The 18,874-nt window shown below is 35.9% G+C and overlaps 1 protein-coding gene across 4 annotated transcripts in view; it reads right to left on the bottom strand.

The window, feature by feature from the left end:
* Positions 1–485: 485 nt before the first annotated feature.
* Positions 486–18,874, bottom strand: part of LOC109046199 (dachshund homolog 2-like) — a 133,177-nt gene continuing 114,788 nt past the window's right edge. For 2 of the 4 annotated variants that reach the window (XM_042711163.1, XM_042711160.1), the window contains 5 exons: positions 11,756–11,901; positions 11,130–11,286; positions 9,843–9,989; positions 8,461–8,526; positions 486–1,949 (listed from right to left, as the gene is read on the bottom strand). In XM_042711163.1, the coding sequence (XP_042567097.1) occupies positions 1,912–1,949; positions 8,461–8,526; positions 9,843–9,989; positions 11,130–11,286; positions 11,756–11,901 (554 nt within the window). In that variant the 3' untranslated portion in view covers positions 486–1,911. The remainder of the gene's footprint in view (positions 1,950–8,460; positions 8,527–9,842; positions 9,990–11,129; positions 11,287–11,755; positions 11,902–18,874) is intronic. The other 2 variants (XM_042711164.1, XM_042711162.1) reach the window with 1 other exon arrangement.

Below are 18,874 nucleotides of genomic sequence, written 5' to 3'. Positions count from 1 at the left end.
GAATTGAACTGATCAAAAGTGACATTAAAGAGTTTTACAGTGGTACATAAATTGTGAACATTCTTTTCATCAAAGAATGAAGGGGAAAAAAGGATAATGGTTTCCACAAAAATATTAAGCAGCAGAACTGTTTTCAACATTGATAAAAATCAGAAATGTTTCTCCTGCAGCAAATCAGCATGTTAGAATGATTTCTGAAGTATTGTGACACTAAAGACTGGAGTAATTACTGATGAAAATTTATACGGAACATTTAAATACATTTAAAAATATGTTCAAAAGTTCTAATAATATTTCACAAACTTACTGTTTTGTCTCTATTTTTGATAATAAATAAAATAATAAAATAAATAATAAATATCCCTATGCTGTAATTTTCAGATTTTGGAACTGGCACATTTGGTTATTATACATTAATCTCAAAACCCAAATACCAGTTAACATGGGGGAAAACATCTCTGAAAATAACTGAAGTGCAACAGGCAAATGTTTCCATCTTAATTTTATTACTCAAAGAAAAAGAAAAAGAAAAAAAAAACCTACCAAGATGTCCATAGGTGTGTTTTATTCATTGTGGCATGTGCAAGGCTTTGATAAGTGTCTGTTGCCATTTTAAAACAAGATTCAACATCATTTATAGCTGCCGATTTGTGATTGCATTACCTATGGAGTCACTAGAAATGTTTAAAAATAGATTTGAAGAGGCAGCATTTTATTTTCAATTGATACGTGTCATTTTTCATCATTGTATTTACAAGCATGCTCGCTCTGGGTGTGCATAAGGGTACTTCTCGTCTCTTTTTCGTCACTAAAAATGTATCCACGTAATAATAACGTCAGGATAGCAAATGCTAAAGCATTTTTACAAGTCTTTATAAACGGGTAAAAACAGAAGGGGGAGTGCTGTAATACTGTGTTTATAGCAACATCAAATGAACACCTTTTTTCACTTTTTAAGTTAAGGAGCAATAGAGAAAACATTGTCGCGGGGCAAAGTAAGACAGCAAAGACGTACAAAGAACGTTTGTTTCAAGATCATCTGTTTGAAATGCTGATTAAAATACAATGGAAAACAACAAACCAGATAATAAAATAAACACCAGAATAATAAACATAGGGCAGGGAAACAACAACATGAGGAAAATATTTCTACATTTTCTAAAAAAAAAAAAAAAATACAACAAATTAGAAAAAAGGATATGTTGATATAGAATCCCTTTCTCAAAAGGCAAAACAACAAATGTAGACAATGTTTATTAAAAAGCACATGTCTTGTTTGGAGTCTGTCCACATAATATTTGTCTCTCCTTTCATGTAGAGGTGCTGTGTGCTCTACGGACTCGTCAAGACTGTTGTGCTGTTCAGAATCACTGGTGCACAGAATCATGGGGGATCAGCAGATAACACTCAATAATAATAATAATAATAATAATAATAATAATAAACTAGAGATAGGTTTAGATTAGGGTGATGCTGTGTGCTTCACATAAAGAAGGGTAATTCATCAGGTAATGACATTTTAATCCAGACAAAAAAACAACAACAAAAAAAACACTTCTTTAAATCTCAAATAAGTGTGGGATGTAGAAGTAGTCAAAACAAGAGAGAAAGACATTTTTTTTACAAGTCGGTGCATGTGGTGTTGAAAGGTTGCCAACAAGCAGTGCTCCAGACATACACACACACACATACACATACACACACGCGTCTCTTGAGGACCGCAAACGCACTGCACCTCCAAACACATACACGTACATACACACTCAAGTCCTGTACACGGGTTTCAGGTGCCTGGTCTTCAGCACCCACACCACTTTCCCTCCGGGAAAAAGCCCCACAAACCCCTCTCCACGTTGTCCCGTCCATCTGTGGTGTGAGCTGTCTGTCGTGGGACTAAAGATGCCAGAGGCTTCAGTACATGATGGGAGGTTTGGAGTAGGGTCTGTTTTCTGTAATGAGAAGATAAAATGTGTGAGAGCCAGTGAATTTTTTTATTTAATCATTTGTAATCCATAAAAAAAAGTAACTGTTACCTGACTGAACATTTGAAAACATATTATAATCTTATTACAAGTACTACATTTTTGGAATCTGATTATAAAACCAGATAACATGTAATCCTATATATTCTTTTATTAATATATAGATATATATAAAATATTCTTCAAGGTTTAAAGCTGTAACTGTCCATTTTATAATATGAAAAGGCATAATATAGTTTTGAAAACATTCAATTTTAGCACTACAGTGTTCAAACTAATATTCGTGAGTCAAGAATCATAATTAAAAAAGGAACAAAAACAAAGACATTAATGTCTTCCAACATCAAAACTTAGCAAGTTTTCGGAATGAATCATGTTTGCGGTGGCCGTCAAGCACTAGATCAGAGAGAAACAGCTGGTGGTTGAGAGGCAGGAGTGCTGCAGATGCATGTTAATCAGAGAGCTCGCAGCGCACTGTCACACAGGAAGCAGTTCATTAGGATTCGAGTGCTTTTACATGTTCAACATGCTCGTTTCTGCAAGCACCAACAGATGAGCTAATATGTATGCAGGATGTAAACAAAACGGCACTCTAGGTACATGGACGGCGAGAGCGTAAGAGTGGGAGTGCAGGGCATTAAACAGTGTGTTCACATCCCTGCATATAATCAAAATGACAACCAAAATCTACACGTTGACTGGTGATACTTTCCACAAAGTGGGCATTCTTGACTCTTTTCAACAATTTTGATATAATTTGTTGAATTGGTAATACATTTATAGGTGTAAAATAGTTCAATTTCAATTATTTTATTTTATTAATATGTTAAAAAAATTAAAAAATTAAAAAAACTAAATAATACAACCAAAATTAAAAAAACAAAAAAAAATAAATAAATTTAACATTACTTAAACACATACACACAGGAAGTTTTCTACACCCTGAATTAAAAAATACAGAAATGTAACATTGTTTAAACAGGGACACACCGGAAGTGATCATTTTCTACACCCTGATCTGAGTTCCACACAAATTGTTGCATTCTATGCCTTACTGAGTGACAGCTTAATTTATTTTTGTATGCATCTGAATGTATTTTAAAATTATATTTGTACTGAATTTACAGCTTAATACTACATTTGTAACTCTATTATCCATTCTGCTGTCTTTTTAAAATAAACAAATTTTATAAAATTATTATTTTCGTTTTTGTTTATCACTATAAATAACAGATTCACACAAAGGATTAGTTTTAAAACTTCATTCAGACATGTTCCTAATTTTGCCAAGCATAAAACAGCTACAGTAATATAACATTATTTTAACTTCCAGGGATTTTCAGCATGATCCATTAAAAAAAAAAAAAAACTGTGCTTAAGCTTCAGAAATGTTTGACTATTAAGAATTTTAGACCTTATTTTTATACTCTCCCTCTTCTTTTGTGGAAAGTGCCTGATTTTCAAATCAACTGTGAACTGAATTGCTTTCTCATTCATTGCTTTTTCCTTTTTTGTTTATAAACAGACACAGAGCATGAATATTAAATGTGCCGTATAACACATTACATGTGACATTCATATTATACGGGAACCATCTGAAATGCATCAATGCCATGAGGCCTGCTGGTGCTGAAAGGAGGGAGAGACGCTAGAGGAGATAAATAGAAGCCGGGTATTTCACTTGCTCTGAAATATGAGTTACGAGTAATATCCTGAAGTGCAATTAATTGAGTCCTATGGCTGACAGTAGACTAAATCTGCCATGATGAAGCTGCACCCATGAGACACCAGAGCTAATAGTTCATACACTTAATACAGAGACCTGACAGAGCAGGACACTATCTGTTTTGTTAAGCAGGATGTGGGCCAAAATACCACTATTCATTGCATCATGAAGATTCATTTCTCTTTTGTGAATATCAGTATTTTCACCATGTCACATGCTAAACTATCTAAAACAACAACAACAACAACAAATGGATTTTGCTCATTCTTTTGAATTTTAGTACCTCATATTAGTTGTAAAAATATTATTTAAAAAAATCTTGTTACAAGTTCAAAGTTAAATAATTAGCAAAATTTTGCTAATTCTTTTAGACTTTATAAACCTTAAAAATATTGTATTAAAAATACACAGGGTATTTTTAAAATAAAATTAGCAACTATTATCTTTATTTTTTTTTTTTTTTATTTTTTTTTTTTTTTGCATTATTCATTCATTTCAAGATAAAATGCAAAATTGAATTCCAGCATTGAAGAATATTATTCCACATTTGGACAAGATGTTCTCCCCAATATGCTGTAAAATTTACCAAAATGTAAATTTGCAGCATTTTATGCAAATGAAAGAATAAATCAATGTGCATTATAAAATATAAATTAAATATTGTATATAAGGAGACTATCAATAAAATATTTGCTGTTGGCTATTTTCATTTTTATATTTTTATATTCACATTTTCTTCATCAATTTGTAGCCCTAACAGAAAACATCCAAATACTTAAGTTCTATTCAAAGGCAACCATTTAAACATCACATTCTTCTTCTAACATTGGTATTTCAGTAAATGAGTAAATCTTGCCAGCGATGAGGTCAACCCTATGCATCTTTTGCCCCACATGTAGGATGGATGGGGAGGTGAGGGTGGTCCTCCTCTGGGACCTTCTCCACAACACAAGGCTCCTCTCCCTATAAGCCCGGTCTCATTTATTCTCGAAATGCAAAAAATACTTCCTCTTCCTCGATTATTCACCCTAGTTATATCACAGCATGATACCAATTAATAGGTTGAAAACTTCTGGATATGAATGGTGTACTGAAGCCCAGTGTGTTCACATAGGCCCATACGGAATCTGCACACTTTCAGCGTTGATTATTGGAACGTGTGTGGAATTCTCCGGAATAACGCCCATTGAGTGTGACTGCAACATTTTGAGTTTGGTTTGCTCCATCTTAATTACATTTTCACATCACCTCCCTTCTTCACTCCCTCTCTTTCACCACTCCACACTTCTCTTAATCGGCTTGTAAAGTGATGTCACCTCCTTTTGTGTTCAGCAGTTTTCTGTTAGCGCCACTTGTCTTGATTAATCAGAAAAGGCACGGGTCATCGTAATGGCCCCAACACAGGGGTGGAACCTGAGAAAGCGCAAAAAGCTTTTAGCCCGACGAGTGGGATCTCGGCAAGGACAATCAAACCTAATGAAATCAGCTGTCAATGCTAAGCTTGCAAAACTGTGAAGTCCGACTTGGGAGAGAAGCACGGGCTAATTAGATTTTTGCCGGCTGTAATGGATAAATGTGGTGAGGCGCAGGAGCTCGGGGAGGGGTGGAGCGGACAACAGACTTCATACACAAACTGCCAGACTTTGTAAAATGATTGCACAGACACCTTTGGAACTTCTAAGAAGTGTAGAGATAAAGTGATGACTTGTGCATCCGAGAGAGTGCGGGATCATTACAGACAAAACCCAGCATTCCTTAACCAACAAATTAGATATGCTCTTCCTTTAGTTTGTTACAATTTAGATGTTGTTTACATCGAAAAAAACACAAATATTATATTGTCGAATATATCTCTTCATATTGCAGTGTTAATAATTTTGTGGCCTCCATGAACAAAAGTGAACCTTAAAACTTTCATTCAGTAGGTGTCATCACTTCCTGTAAGCTAAATTGTAACGCGATTTTATCGAGTACTGAATATACGGCATCCACAGTTGCAGTCTCCATTAATGTACAATTCATTTTACAGCTCTAAACTGAATTATCAACTGGAACTCTATTGAAATTGTTTTTCCTCTTTAGTGAGGTATGAAAGTGTAATGCAAAGCTGTTTTTTCACTACTTGTGAAGTGAACAGCCAAAGAACTGTGTCAGAGCGATTACCGTCCCATAGCAGAGAGACTCATTTGCACCTCGTATTAGCCTCTGCATTATGGGGGAAAGGTCTGATCTTCAGGTTCCCTGGTTCTGCTCGTTGCTCTAAAGGTCAGGGGCATCCCTGCTGTTATGCTCACATTAGTGACGCCTCAACTCAAGTCACAGACTACATTCCACAGGCCTCCAGACTGCGACTAAAATGGTTGCAAATAAAACAGACATTTTTCAGTTATTCAAAATTAACTGAGAATTGGTATTTGTCATGTAAAGATACACAAAATTTTGTTGTAATAAATGGTATTCATAAAAATATATATATATATATTGAATATAAAGATATAAAAATATTTCAAAGCTTTTGCATTCCCCTGAGAAACTTTCTGTTTGTGGGCAGTTTTTTTGCATTCCCTGATAAACGTATGTGTTCTTTTGCAAATGTTTTGCATTCCCTCAAGATACATACATGAGGCTTCTTGGGGAACTCAAAAATTTGTTCATGGAAATATACATTATTTTTTCTCCTGTCATCTTTTTTTACATAACTATGACTCTTTAGGGCCTCCATCATTTTGAATCCATCGCAAGAGAAACTTTGGGAGGAATAAGGATAACATGTTTGAACCATCCCCTCCAAACAGCCAGAAATATTCTTACAAAATAAAGTGACCATTACATGACAAATCAGGGTTACAAGTGAGAGCACGGGAACTAAACTGCTTCTGATCAACCACCTTTATCAAGCAATTCTGCAATTTGTGATAACTAAAAAACCCATTGGGTTCCTAAATGTTTTTATTTTAGGAGCCAATGACTCCCTAGTCAATTTTAGCCCTGAATGAAAGTGCAGCAAAAGGAATCCTGTATGATTTCAAGATAAGAGATTCTCATCTGGTGGGTTTTTGACCATAGACTGTATTATGGACGTAGTGTCCATGACGTCACCCGTAGTTTTCTGAAGAGCGTTTTTGAAGCTCAAAGTGGGCGGAGTGGACCGTCGCCATCTTGGCAGTGTGTCACCGTGCATCACTACAGGATAATTAAAAATGGAAAAAAGGCGGGAGGTGGTTTCTGAAGCCACGCCCACCTAGCTCAACGGCTGTGTCAGCAGCGGCAATCCACCTGTCACTCAAGTGGCCATGCCCTTAATTATGGAGAACTTTAAAGCTAAATATAATTTATAAAAAATTCACACCCCTCACAGTTGTCATGAAGAGCAAAATTAGCTATATAGACCAAAATAATTTTTGTACCAGGCTGTAAACATGTTTTTTTTTCTGCTGTAAAGTTGGGCATTTTAACATAGGGAGTCTATGGGATTGACTCCCTTTTGGAGCCAGCCTCTAGCAGCCTGTCATGAATTGCAGTTTTAATCACTTCCTTGTTGGCTTCATGAGAGAGAGCGGGAGGTTGCTGCTTGGTTTTGACCCAAAATTGCTCTTAAGGTCTCGAGACTGTTTGGATTTGTTTTGGGATTGTTACTTTTGTACAATAAGCAAATGCGATTTTGTTTGCTCATCACTTAATGGTTGAAAACCAACTCAAGAGCACTAGACTTCTTTTTATTTTCTCGGATCACGAGTTGATGTCTCACAAGATTTGACAACAGCATGCTCTATTCTATCTCCAGATGTCGGCCTACAAAATAACAATTGATGTATTTCTCAGTCTAGTCTAAGGCTGCATGTCTTTGATCTGCAGGTTTTGCAGATCTGACCTGGAGTTGAAAGTTACAGACTTTGAAACATGAGATGGGCCACAGATTTAGGGTGAAGTTGTGTCTGATTCAACCCACGATCACCCAGTGATGACCCCTTTACACCGAGAATGAACCCTGGTGCTGCCTCAACGAAAAGAAAAAAAAAAACAAGAAAACCTGGCGGTATCTACGCAAACGCTTCAGCAGTGCTCTGTTACAGCGCTGCTGTCAAAACCAGAAGAAAAATGCATGTCTCTTTATTTGCAGACTGTGAAATTGGCTATATAGGGGAAAAAACATTTTGCTCATTTTCAGCGGAGCACTTTGCAGCCCATTTCCACCGCATCTTCTGTAAACATATGTATTTATTCACCTTCCCCCAGCCCCACATTTCAATAAGATGTACGGCAGCGGGTCTTTAATTCGCCGTCAGACGTGTTGATAATAGGTCCCATTTATCAAACACAACTTTTGGCTAGATTTGGGAGGCTAGGTTGGAGGGAAAGACAGATGGAACAGGGATAAGAATGAAACTGTATGAGTGTGTGCAGAAGAGCTGTAAAGCGCAAATAGATCTCGGGGAACGGAAGCGTGAAAGACACATGAAAACATCAGTTTGTAATCTCACTCCTGAAAGAGTTGGACATCTTCAAAGGGACCCAATGAGATGTGAGGCAAGTTCAGGGATTTACTCTGGTAGTTTTGCTGGGGTTCGGCCCCAGGAGAGAGGGGGCCTCTGGACCATATGTACAGCACATGGCTGGCTGCATTCTCTCGACTGCAACAATTATTACATTTCATTCAAATACAGAGTATTGACCGTATGATGTCAGGTCTTCATTTTGAGTTTCGTAGTTTGTGGTAGATACACATGTAGTTTAAATACAGTAAATTCTTACCTTGTACAGCTGAGTTCTCCTGCTGGTTGCCATTATGTTCAGACTTCACCTCTGGTATCACTGCCTCTAAAATCAAATATGTCACACAATTAGACTTTATCAGTAAAACATGCCATTGGTACCTGTGTCTCAAATAAATATTTTTACAAATAACATTTTTAATATTAAATATTGTCAAATTTGACAACCTGAAATACTAAAAAAAATTTACAAAATTTCATTAAAAATACACATTAAAATCTTTTGAAATTCCTTACAATTAAAAATACACATTCAAATCTTTAGGGTCAGTAAGATTATTATTATTATTTTTTTTAAACAAAAAATACTTTTATTTAGCATTAAACTCTTGTGAAAGTCCTTACAATTTCAAATGAATGTTATTATTTTTAATGATTTATTTATCAAATAATCCTAAAAAATGTATTATGGTTTCCACAAAACAAAAAAAACAAAAAAACTGTTTTCAACATTGATAATAATCAGAAATGTATCTTGAGCAGCAAATCAGCATATTAGAATGATTTCTGAAGGATCATGTGACACTGAAGACTGCAGTAATGAAAATTCAGCTTTGTATCACAAGAATAAATTACATTTTAAAACATGATACATAGAAAATAGTTGTTTTAAATTGAAATAAAATGTTACAAAATTACTGTTTTTACATATTTAATAAAATAAATACAGCCTTGGTAAGTATCAGAGACTCCTACTGACTCCAAACGTTTGAATGGTAGTGTGTATTATTAAAAAAGTAAATATATACATATATATTTTAATTAATGTCGTCTCCCTAGCTCAGTTGAGTTGAACTGCACTTGGAAATAATCTCCACAACAAAGGCCATGTTGCACAGATAAACAAAAGAGGAAGTAGCTTTATCTGAGCAGAGATGTGACGTAACAGCAGACCTTCACAATATGGATCTTTCTCTAGCATTCCCCTCAGATGAAAGGCAAAAACAAAGGGCATTTCTCATAATGAATTTGTGTCTAATCAGCCTTGGCCTAATAATTGCTCCAGCACTCATGAAAATACTTGCAGATGTCTTGCAAATGAACCTGTTTTTTCCTCCATTCAAATTCTGCTTCTGTTAAGATATTCACAATTAAACAAGTGTAATCAAAACAACAGCAAGCGATTTAGGAAAATGGTTTGGCCTTGATAAGTGTGTGTATTTAGAGCGTTTATGATAAACATCAGACTCCATTTCCTCAGCTGAGATTATGATCCTAATGCGTTGCTAATAGTTATGACCTAGACGGAGTCATAAAAAAAAAAAAAAAAAAAAAACCATGAGAATGAACAGAAGGGTGAACGAAATATTAATGGACAAACTGAGGGAAGTGGTCAAATGCAAAGACCGAGAAGAGCCCCACCGTTGAGACTCATGCGGAGACTCTCAGGAGATGTGGCCTGTTTGAGCGCCTGTTCCACCTGCTCTCTCCTCTTGGACTCAAACTCCAGAGCATCCTGCAGTTTCCTCTTCGCCTTCTTTTCCTTCTTCAGACGCTTCTGAATAGTGGCTGAGGGTGAGAAGAAAGACGTTTAAACAGACATTCAAACGTAAAACACTTCGCTCGTTCAGCATGGTGTCTGAAAACACAAGGAGACACCAGCGCAAACTCACGTTCACACATTAGAGACTTGAAAGTGCTCATTAGCATTAGCAAAACAAAAACATATGGTGCGCTACGTGCAACAGCTTTCGAAAAGGATATGTAAAATCGCGAGGTTTTTAGATGCTCAGATTAATAAACTTTACGGAAATGTGTCCTAGTTAGGACATCACTACTACTATTACACATATTCAGGGTTCAGGGACCCTAAGAATAAGCAATCTAATAGCACTACTAATAAAATAATAAATTTAACCTACCAATGCACATTTATGTGGCTAACACAACAGCTGTACACACCTAACGGCAACACGTCGTGTTCACATAGCACAATCCTCTGAATATGTGTGTATATGTGGATTCACAGCAATTAACGCTCTTTTGAAATACTCTGGCAGAAGACCTTAAAACAAGCTTGCGACGTGTTCGCTCGCTTGCAGTGTTAAATGAACGTCCCTTCCTCCTCACACCTCTAATTACTTGCCATTGATTGGCCAAATCATCCACCATATAACAGTGTGCATTAAAAGAACATGAAATGCTGTAACAGCCATGGCTAATAAATTATTGAGGTGTTTGTACATATTGTCAGAGTTGTTATACAGCTGAATAATTGGCTTAATTTCTTGGCGCAAACGGCAGGAGTTGAATTGGCAGTAAATCCACTAGTGACACGGTTTGGTAGTGATGTAGGGAGGGATTTGGCGCGCACACTGAGGTTTTTCTAAGTGTTCTTCATGCGTTAATGTGTTTACTAAAAAAAAAAAAAGAGGGAGAACCGGAAGGGTTCGTGCACATTATGACCAATTAATTTCCATCATTTTTTCAGTAATTTGTGATTACCGGATAAGGGTTAATTTAAAAAGATAAAACACTATTTATACTATTGAAACTTGCATCAATTTTCCATTATTCTTTATACAATTTCTATGACTGTGGGAACCCTGGACCTAAAATATTACTATTATATCAAGTATTATATGATAAAAAGCAAGTTCAGTTATGATCCACCCTAACATCCTTCAGTCTAATAGAGTGTGTGTGTACCTCGGCTGTGCAGTTCAGAGGTGAGTTGTCTCTCCAGACTCTCTCTCATCTCTCTTTCTCTGTACAGCTCCATCTTTAACTCCTTGCGTTCCTGTTGCACCTGTTTATCCTGCACACGGGCATTATCCACGGCCACCTTCAGCAGACCCTGAGCCGCCAACACAACATAAGACACAATTGATTTTAATACACATATAAACATTCACTGTTACCGTAAAAAAAAAAAAGGCCAGGGCCCACTAGGGGGCATCAGCAAACTTCCAAGGGGGAGACACGTGATGACTTAAAATTATGTAAAATGATTATTATTATTATTACTACTACTAATATAATTACTATAATAATAATTATTATTATTATAGTAATTATTAATGCAATAATATCAGTATTAATATATTAAATAAATCTAAATTAATTAAAAATGCTAAAATAAATATTTTTTCCTTCAATAACTATTTTTATTGAAGAGCATACAGTTCTTGAAACATCTTGAATCATAAAATGGGTTGTGGTTAATCAATTTTAAAACAGCATATGGGTTTGAGGATGATCATGAGGATAAAAACATAACTTCATTTTTAAATCAACTATTTCTAACAAACGTGAATAAAACACACTGCATGTACCTGGATGTTAGTGAGCAATGTCTCCACAGAAGAGAGGCCATCTGTAAACAGGAAGGGAGCGGGGAAGCCTGGAGGAAGAGTCTGAGTGCCCAGAGGAAGCTTCTCGAACCCTGGTTTCTGCATGGGCAAAGCTAACTGAGCCTCATCTGACAAAACACAGAACAGAACAGAACAGAATGTGAATATTGTGAATAGTCACGCCAGTGTTTTTAGAAAGTTAACATTTATATTTAAAGCATTTATTAAATTAATGTTTAATTATATATATATATATATATATATATATATATATATATATATATATATATATATATATATATATAAATTCAGTTTAGCACCATAAAAGTTTAATTTTGTTATGTGTAAAATAGTGGTCGGCTGAGTTTTTAAAATCAATTTAATTTAGTCAATAAAATATGCTCCTATTATAATTATAGCTATTTATTTGATATTAATAAAAAAAATTAAAAAAATTAATCAGTATAAAAAAAAATGATAGTGTTTTTCACAAATAACAAAAAAGTTAGAAACATGACTGAAAAGGAAATAAATGCTGTAACCAACAGTAAGTGCACTGGGAATCATGTTCTTGAAGTAGAAAGGCAAACTCTATAAAACATGTTCATATACCATTTACTTTCTTTAACAGCTGTCTAATTTATATACTGATATACATGCTACTTTAATCTATATATACATTTATATATCAGTATATTAGTTGACCACTACAGCAAAATCTATTGAAATTAAATTGATAGATTTTTTAAATTAATTTTTTTTTTAAGTGAATTGTGTCATTTCTGTGTCACCAAGCAGAATTGAAAATATAAAAATGTTTCCCCAAACATTCTCCCCATCTTCCATTGGTCAAACTATCAGATAGCTCCGCCCCCAACCTCACACTATTGGTTGAGCTGTTGCTGTGTCAGGCTGCTCAGGACACTCAAACACAAGGAGCAAGTTCTAATAGTCCCACAATTAGAAAAATCAACCTACAAATCACTTACTTAGAATCCCTGCATAACAAACAGGAAAAATTGAATGAAGTACTCTAACTTCAAAAAAAGAAAAAAGAAACTCTTTACCTTGAAGTGAGTTTCATGCAGCCTACAAGTTTGTTTCACAGAGGATGAACTGGCTATAATCAAAGCGAGGGTTTACCGTACATCCAGAAACAGTAAATGTGAATATTACTCAGCAGAGAGAAGATAAACAGAATGAGCGCTTCGCAGTGCATTTCTGAAAAAAACCAAAAGCTGCTGTGTCCATACCTCCATATAGCAGTTAATCTCTTACTTTCATACACACAATCCATATTTTACCCACAAGCCCCATAGGCAACCCCTCCCACCCACAGTGCAGGCCGCAAACTCTAGCCCCACTGCAGCAGCAATAACAGATAGAACTGGGGCTGAATAAGAAAGAGCGCAAGCAGTCATGATTCACCCCAGCTAATCTGGCCGGGGCCTCTCTCCACGCACATTGACACGGCCCGTCCAGGGCTCCCTACGCAAGACAAATAGGACGGCTGGGGTGGGAATTGTGATGACAGTGTATCACGGGTCACATCGATTTCCCTGCCGCGCGCTCTCCAGCGCCCCACCAGATAACCCTGCACTCCTTTCTGCCCATTGTTCATACCCCACCTGTCCCACCAGCCATAAATTTTCCCTCTTCTTTCCTCGCCACTGCAAAGGGCATTACAGAAGAGAGGAGCCGAGAGAAAGAGGAGAAGAATTCGCCCTCCTCCTCTCCTTACAGGTTGACAGTGTGTGATTAAGTTTTTGGTGCCGGCTGAAAGTGGCGAGCAGATGAAGGTCACGCAGATAGAGTGTGAAGAGGAAAAACGCGCGAGAGGAAGAAGGATAGGGTGAGAAAAGGGGTGAGCGGAAGGGGACGCTGGAGAGAGAGGTGTGAGCTGAACTGTAAGATAAAGCTGGAGGTGAAGACCGCAGAAATGTTTAAAAGCGCATGAGGGGCTTCCTACGTTCAGCATGAACATTTTAATCATAAGTTTCTGTCTTATTGTGTAAGGTTCCTCACTGCACATTATTCTGAAGAAAAATGTCTACATAATTTCAAAATGTGCTTCATTATATTGCCTTTTTTGGTCCTGAACAAATCTGTCATTTCAAGCTAATATATATATATATATATTTAGTGTTTCGAGTCTGAACAAGACAACTGCTGAACGATTCGCTGTTTCATTACACATAAAGCAATATGCTATATAGCAAATCTCAGCTGTTTATATCAAACCTATTGTATACTACAGTATAGTATCGCCCAGCTCCATATAAAGTTGAAAATATAATTATATGCAATTTTATCCACATACAAAAATTGCAATTACATAAATCGATATATACTATAGCAAATCTCAACTGCTTGATGGTTTTTGTGTTCACTATATCACCCAGCTGTATAAAAAATCACAAAAAAAAACAATATTACCTGAAAAAACTTTATTTTTCAACATGTATTGTGAAAAACACTACACAAATATAATTTGACTCAGTAGACGGTAGAATTTTTAAAGAAATCTGTTAAATGAATGATTGAGTGACTCATTTGTAATACACCAACCAAGTCATTTGTAAGTAATTTGTGGCCACAATGTAACTTGCTGAATGAATCAGGAAACAAATCTTGAATTGATTCAAAAGATTTGTCACTTAAATGAATCAAAATCCCACGCTACATTCTGCTTTACTCAGAAATGTCACACTACAGAAATAAAATGGGCTTTCAACACCCTTTTAATGAATAGGTCAGATATTAGCATCAACCTCTTTGTAGTTCTTTTTGGTGAGTGGATGATTCAAATTCAAGCTACGGGAAACTAAAAACTACACTTCCCAGGTCAATGTGGCAGAAGAAAGGAGGTTAATGGCAGCAGGCTCTTGAAAGCCCTGCCCTCCTGCTGGTCCCTGCACACCTAATTGCAAGTCCCTTTTAAACGACAGATTTATCTTTCTGCGGCTGCTGATAGTGTTCACTTCAATTCATTTTATTCCATCCAGCAAAGAGGGTGGAAGAGCCCTCGGCCCATGACATTTACAAAGTGCCCCCGTTCTGTCTCCTCTCACTGTAATGTGCACGAGTAATGATACAGTGAGTGTGTGTGGGTGTGTGTGTGTGTGTTAGGCCAAGCACAATGGGATCTGTTTGTTTGTACATATTGTTGTGTATGTTTGTTTGATAAAAATGTATTTTTCGTTCTAGGCAGAAGACAATACTGAATCTTTTTTTTTTTTTTTTTGCAAATGTAAACATTTTTACAAGATGCAAGTACTGTACCAAAAAAATACCTGAACGGCTAAACAAAACGCATCCATCCACTCAACCTTACAAAACAGCACCAGCTGAGAGTACAAAGTGAACAAACAGATAAATAAATAAACTAACAAAAAGAAGGAAAGTGCTTTTTTCTTTTAACTGACCACTGCAATCAATAATTCATTTATCAGACCTTTTATTTGCTGTCCACTAAAAATACAGACAATAAGAAGTTTCTGGAAAAAGCTTTCTTAACTTTTGCAAACAAAGAAACTCAAATACCACCATGGCCACCAGAGAAAAGCTAATTTAAAAACAAAAAAAGAAAAGGGACAAAGCTTTGTTTTGAGATTTACATCAATTGGAAAGCTTGTTTTAATAAAAAAAAATTCAATTTTAATGATTAAAATATTAGCATATCATAAAATTTAATAAAAAATAGATTTCTTATTAGTTACAGGATTCTGTAATTCTTTTAAAATTAACTTAGTGCTTCAACTAGCCATCATGCTGGTAGTGTTCTCGAATCAAACTTGTAAATGCTTTCTCCTCATGTCTCTTCCTCTAACTTTTCTTCTAAAGATGGTTTTCTCTCAGCGAGTTACTTGACATAATGTCAGCCTTCCCAGAGATTCTGCCCCCCGTTCCATATGGATGAACAGATGCCAGGGACAGGAACGAGAGAAAGAAGGCTATCTCCCTCAGCGCCTTTAACCCCAATGTGCTTTTCTTGCCCCCACATATTTGTTAGTTTTTATTTTGTACATGTGTCGGTTGGGACGTCTCTTGAATATTCAAAGGGATCCAATTAGGGGGTAATTTAGTGTGCGTCTATGGCACAGTGTTTTTTTTGTCAGGTACGTGTGTACATGATCGCACCCACACACTAATATAGGTTTGTTTACACAAAGATTTACATATGAAGATCAAGGCACACAAATAATCACCATAATTGCCAGAGTAAATGTTAAAAGAGGGGCAACAGCTAATTATTTGAGGTTGTTTTGAATTGTGAGGTTATCTTTTAGCACTATATTAATAATGTCATGAGAGAGAAAATTAGTGACAAGTGTATATAATGCTGCAGTCTGAGCAAAAAGTTGTAGCTGCTGACCTTTTGCTTTTTTTTTTTTTTTATTAAATCAGGTCAGGATGAGGGCTGTTTATGAGTCTCTAGGTCATATTCCATCCCTAAATCAGAAGATTTTTTTTTTTAATGAAAACAAGCCTTTTAGTATAATTTAAAGGGATAGTTCCTCCAGAAATGAAAATTAGCTCATGAATTACTCACCCTCAAGCCACCCTAAGTGTATATGACTTTCTTCTTTCAGATGGATCCATTCAGAGTTATATAAAAAAAAAAATCCAAGCTTTATGATGGCAGTGGGCGGGTGTTTCTGTTCAACAGTCCAAAAGAAGTCCTATAAAGTGCATCCATCCGTAATAAAAAATGTCCCACATGGCTCCGGGGGTGAATAAAGGCCTCCTGTAGCAAATCAATGCTTTTTTGTAAGAAAAATATCCATATTTAAAACACTATAAACTGTAATCTCTAGCTTCCGCTAACTGTCGTAAGTGCGTTCATTCCATTCATGTGGCGGTGAGAAGTGATGAACGTGGAAGCAGAGAGGAGAGAACAAAACAAAACACCGGTCAAGAATTAGAAGTACAAAACTAGGATTTGTAAAGAAAAATATTGGAGGATTTCGATATAAGCCAAGAGCAGACTGGTTTTCCTTTGCTAAAGTAAGAAAACTTTGTTTCCTTTGCCCCTGTAAACAAATGTTGGTTTTCGTGAGACTAGCATATTCTCACCAGCGCATGCACTACGCATACGTCCTATGTCATCCGCCCAGAAAGGCTTCCGAGTACGACAGGTAGCACAAGCTACAGAAAAGTGGTTATAACGTTTTAAATATGCATATGTTTCTTACAAGAACTCATCGATTCAGTGTTAGGCACTTTTTATTATGGATAGATGAGCTTTATTGGACTTCTTTTGAACTGTTGAACAGAAACACCCGCCCATTGCCATTATAAAGCTTGAAAGAGCCAGAACAGTTTTTAATATAACTCCGATTGGATGCGTCTCAAAGTCATATACACCTAGGATGCCATGAGGGTGAGTAAATCATGGGCCAATTTTCATTTTTGGGTGAACTATCCCTTTAAGACTGTGTAATGATGTTAATATAATGGCAATTAAGCACATTTTCTTCTACATTTTTATTACTGTAACATGTCCAGATGTTTTAATTATTATTATTTTTATTATTGTTGTTGTTGTTGTTGCTGTTGTTAATCCCATTACTCTCATTTCTACGTAATTAAGTGATCTATGTAATTAAGCATACATGTAAAGTGTAAATCATATAATAAAAAAATGTAACATTGATTTTTTTTTAATTTAATTTAACAAATGCTAACATGATGTCTAAATTTAGGATTTTATTTAAAATATCATTTACATTATTTTGCATTTATTTTAATTTATTAAAAAATTAATTTGCCACCATACAGTAGTAACACATTATTATTATTTTTTTTTTTGCATTACTATGATGAGCATTTGAGATAATTATTTAAGTCATGAAAATAATGTTAGAATACAAATGATCTTAATGGTCCTAAAATATGTTTCATTTTCTCTGTTTCTATTCATTTTTGGATTAAATATGGCATGTTTTTTGACCTGTGAACAGGTGAGATTCGCTTAGTCTCATTTGTTAGTTTTTACTAAACATCACAATGTCGATCACATAAGGTTGAGTGAGCACACAACACTTGTTCTGAACAGTTTGTGCCTCTGGGAAAATTATTGGAAGGCAAAAGTTAGAGGAGTTTGTATTTGTAATTAAAATAAATCAGGATTGGGGAGGAAAATGCAGTAGAAATAAACCAAAAATAAGTAAAAACAGAAACAAATTAGATAAAGAAAATGGGGAAAATGAGAGGAGATCAGACCTTCCCATCGAAGCTGAAGCCACACAAACTCTGATGGAGACTTGAGAGAGACAGATCGCCCCTCTGCCAGTTAGACATTTATTCCCAACAAGATGGCAGTGTTTGACAGGAGGCGCCGGGGGAGCCCTAAAGCATGGGGATCTGAACGCCTGGGTAGTATTTATAGCTTTGAGACACAGTCCAATCAGAACTAACTCACAGAGGAGTAACACGACGGAAGAAACTTCTAGATGAACAACCTCACAGATTCACAGACATACAGAAACGTGTTACTGGATAGTCCTCAGTCTAAACAATTACCTGCAATTTATATGAAAATAAAGGGTTTCCTAAGTTACTGTTTATACAGTTAAGGTGCGGTCACATTTACAGATGCTTGGTGAAATGCAGGAGAAATCCAGGAATTTCAATAAGAATCCACCAAAATTGGGAGTTTTGCATGAGGGTGAAAAACATTCCGCTCCTGTTCAAGTTGGCAATGCAAATTCGACACGCTGATCAACAGAAAGGTGCTGTTTGAGCCGTGCTTCATATATGTCTTTATATATGTCTAGATATTGATAGTAGAAAAAATAAACCTTTTTTGCTAATTAGACCAGTAAGTAACCACCTAAAACACTAGCAACTGCACAAATACACACTAAAAACATTCACAACACTTTAGTTTTCTGGCAGCCTATGCTACATTCACATTTTCACATCTTCATAAATGAACTGGTTTGTTGACTTGCTACAACAAAAATTCAACAAAGCACAGAAACTTCCTACCACTAAACCACAAGCTATATTCCCGGCACAGTCAATGAAAGCGATACAGTGCACGAGTCGCTCCCTATCACCTTTTCATTTCGTTCTTCAACTTCAAATAATTCTCAG

This window comes from Cyprinus carpio, chromosome A21 (assembly GCF_018340385.1).
Source record: "Cyprinus carpio isolate SPL01 chromosome A21, ASM1834038v1, whole genome shotgun sequence".
NCBI classification, from domain to species: domain Eukaryota; kingdom Metazoa; phylum Chordata; class Actinopteri; order Cypriniformes; family Cyprinidae; genus Cyprinus; species Cyprinus carpio.
The sequence above is the reverse complement of the archived record's forward strand: the minus strand, read 5'-3'. Positions and strand labels throughout refer to the sequence as shown.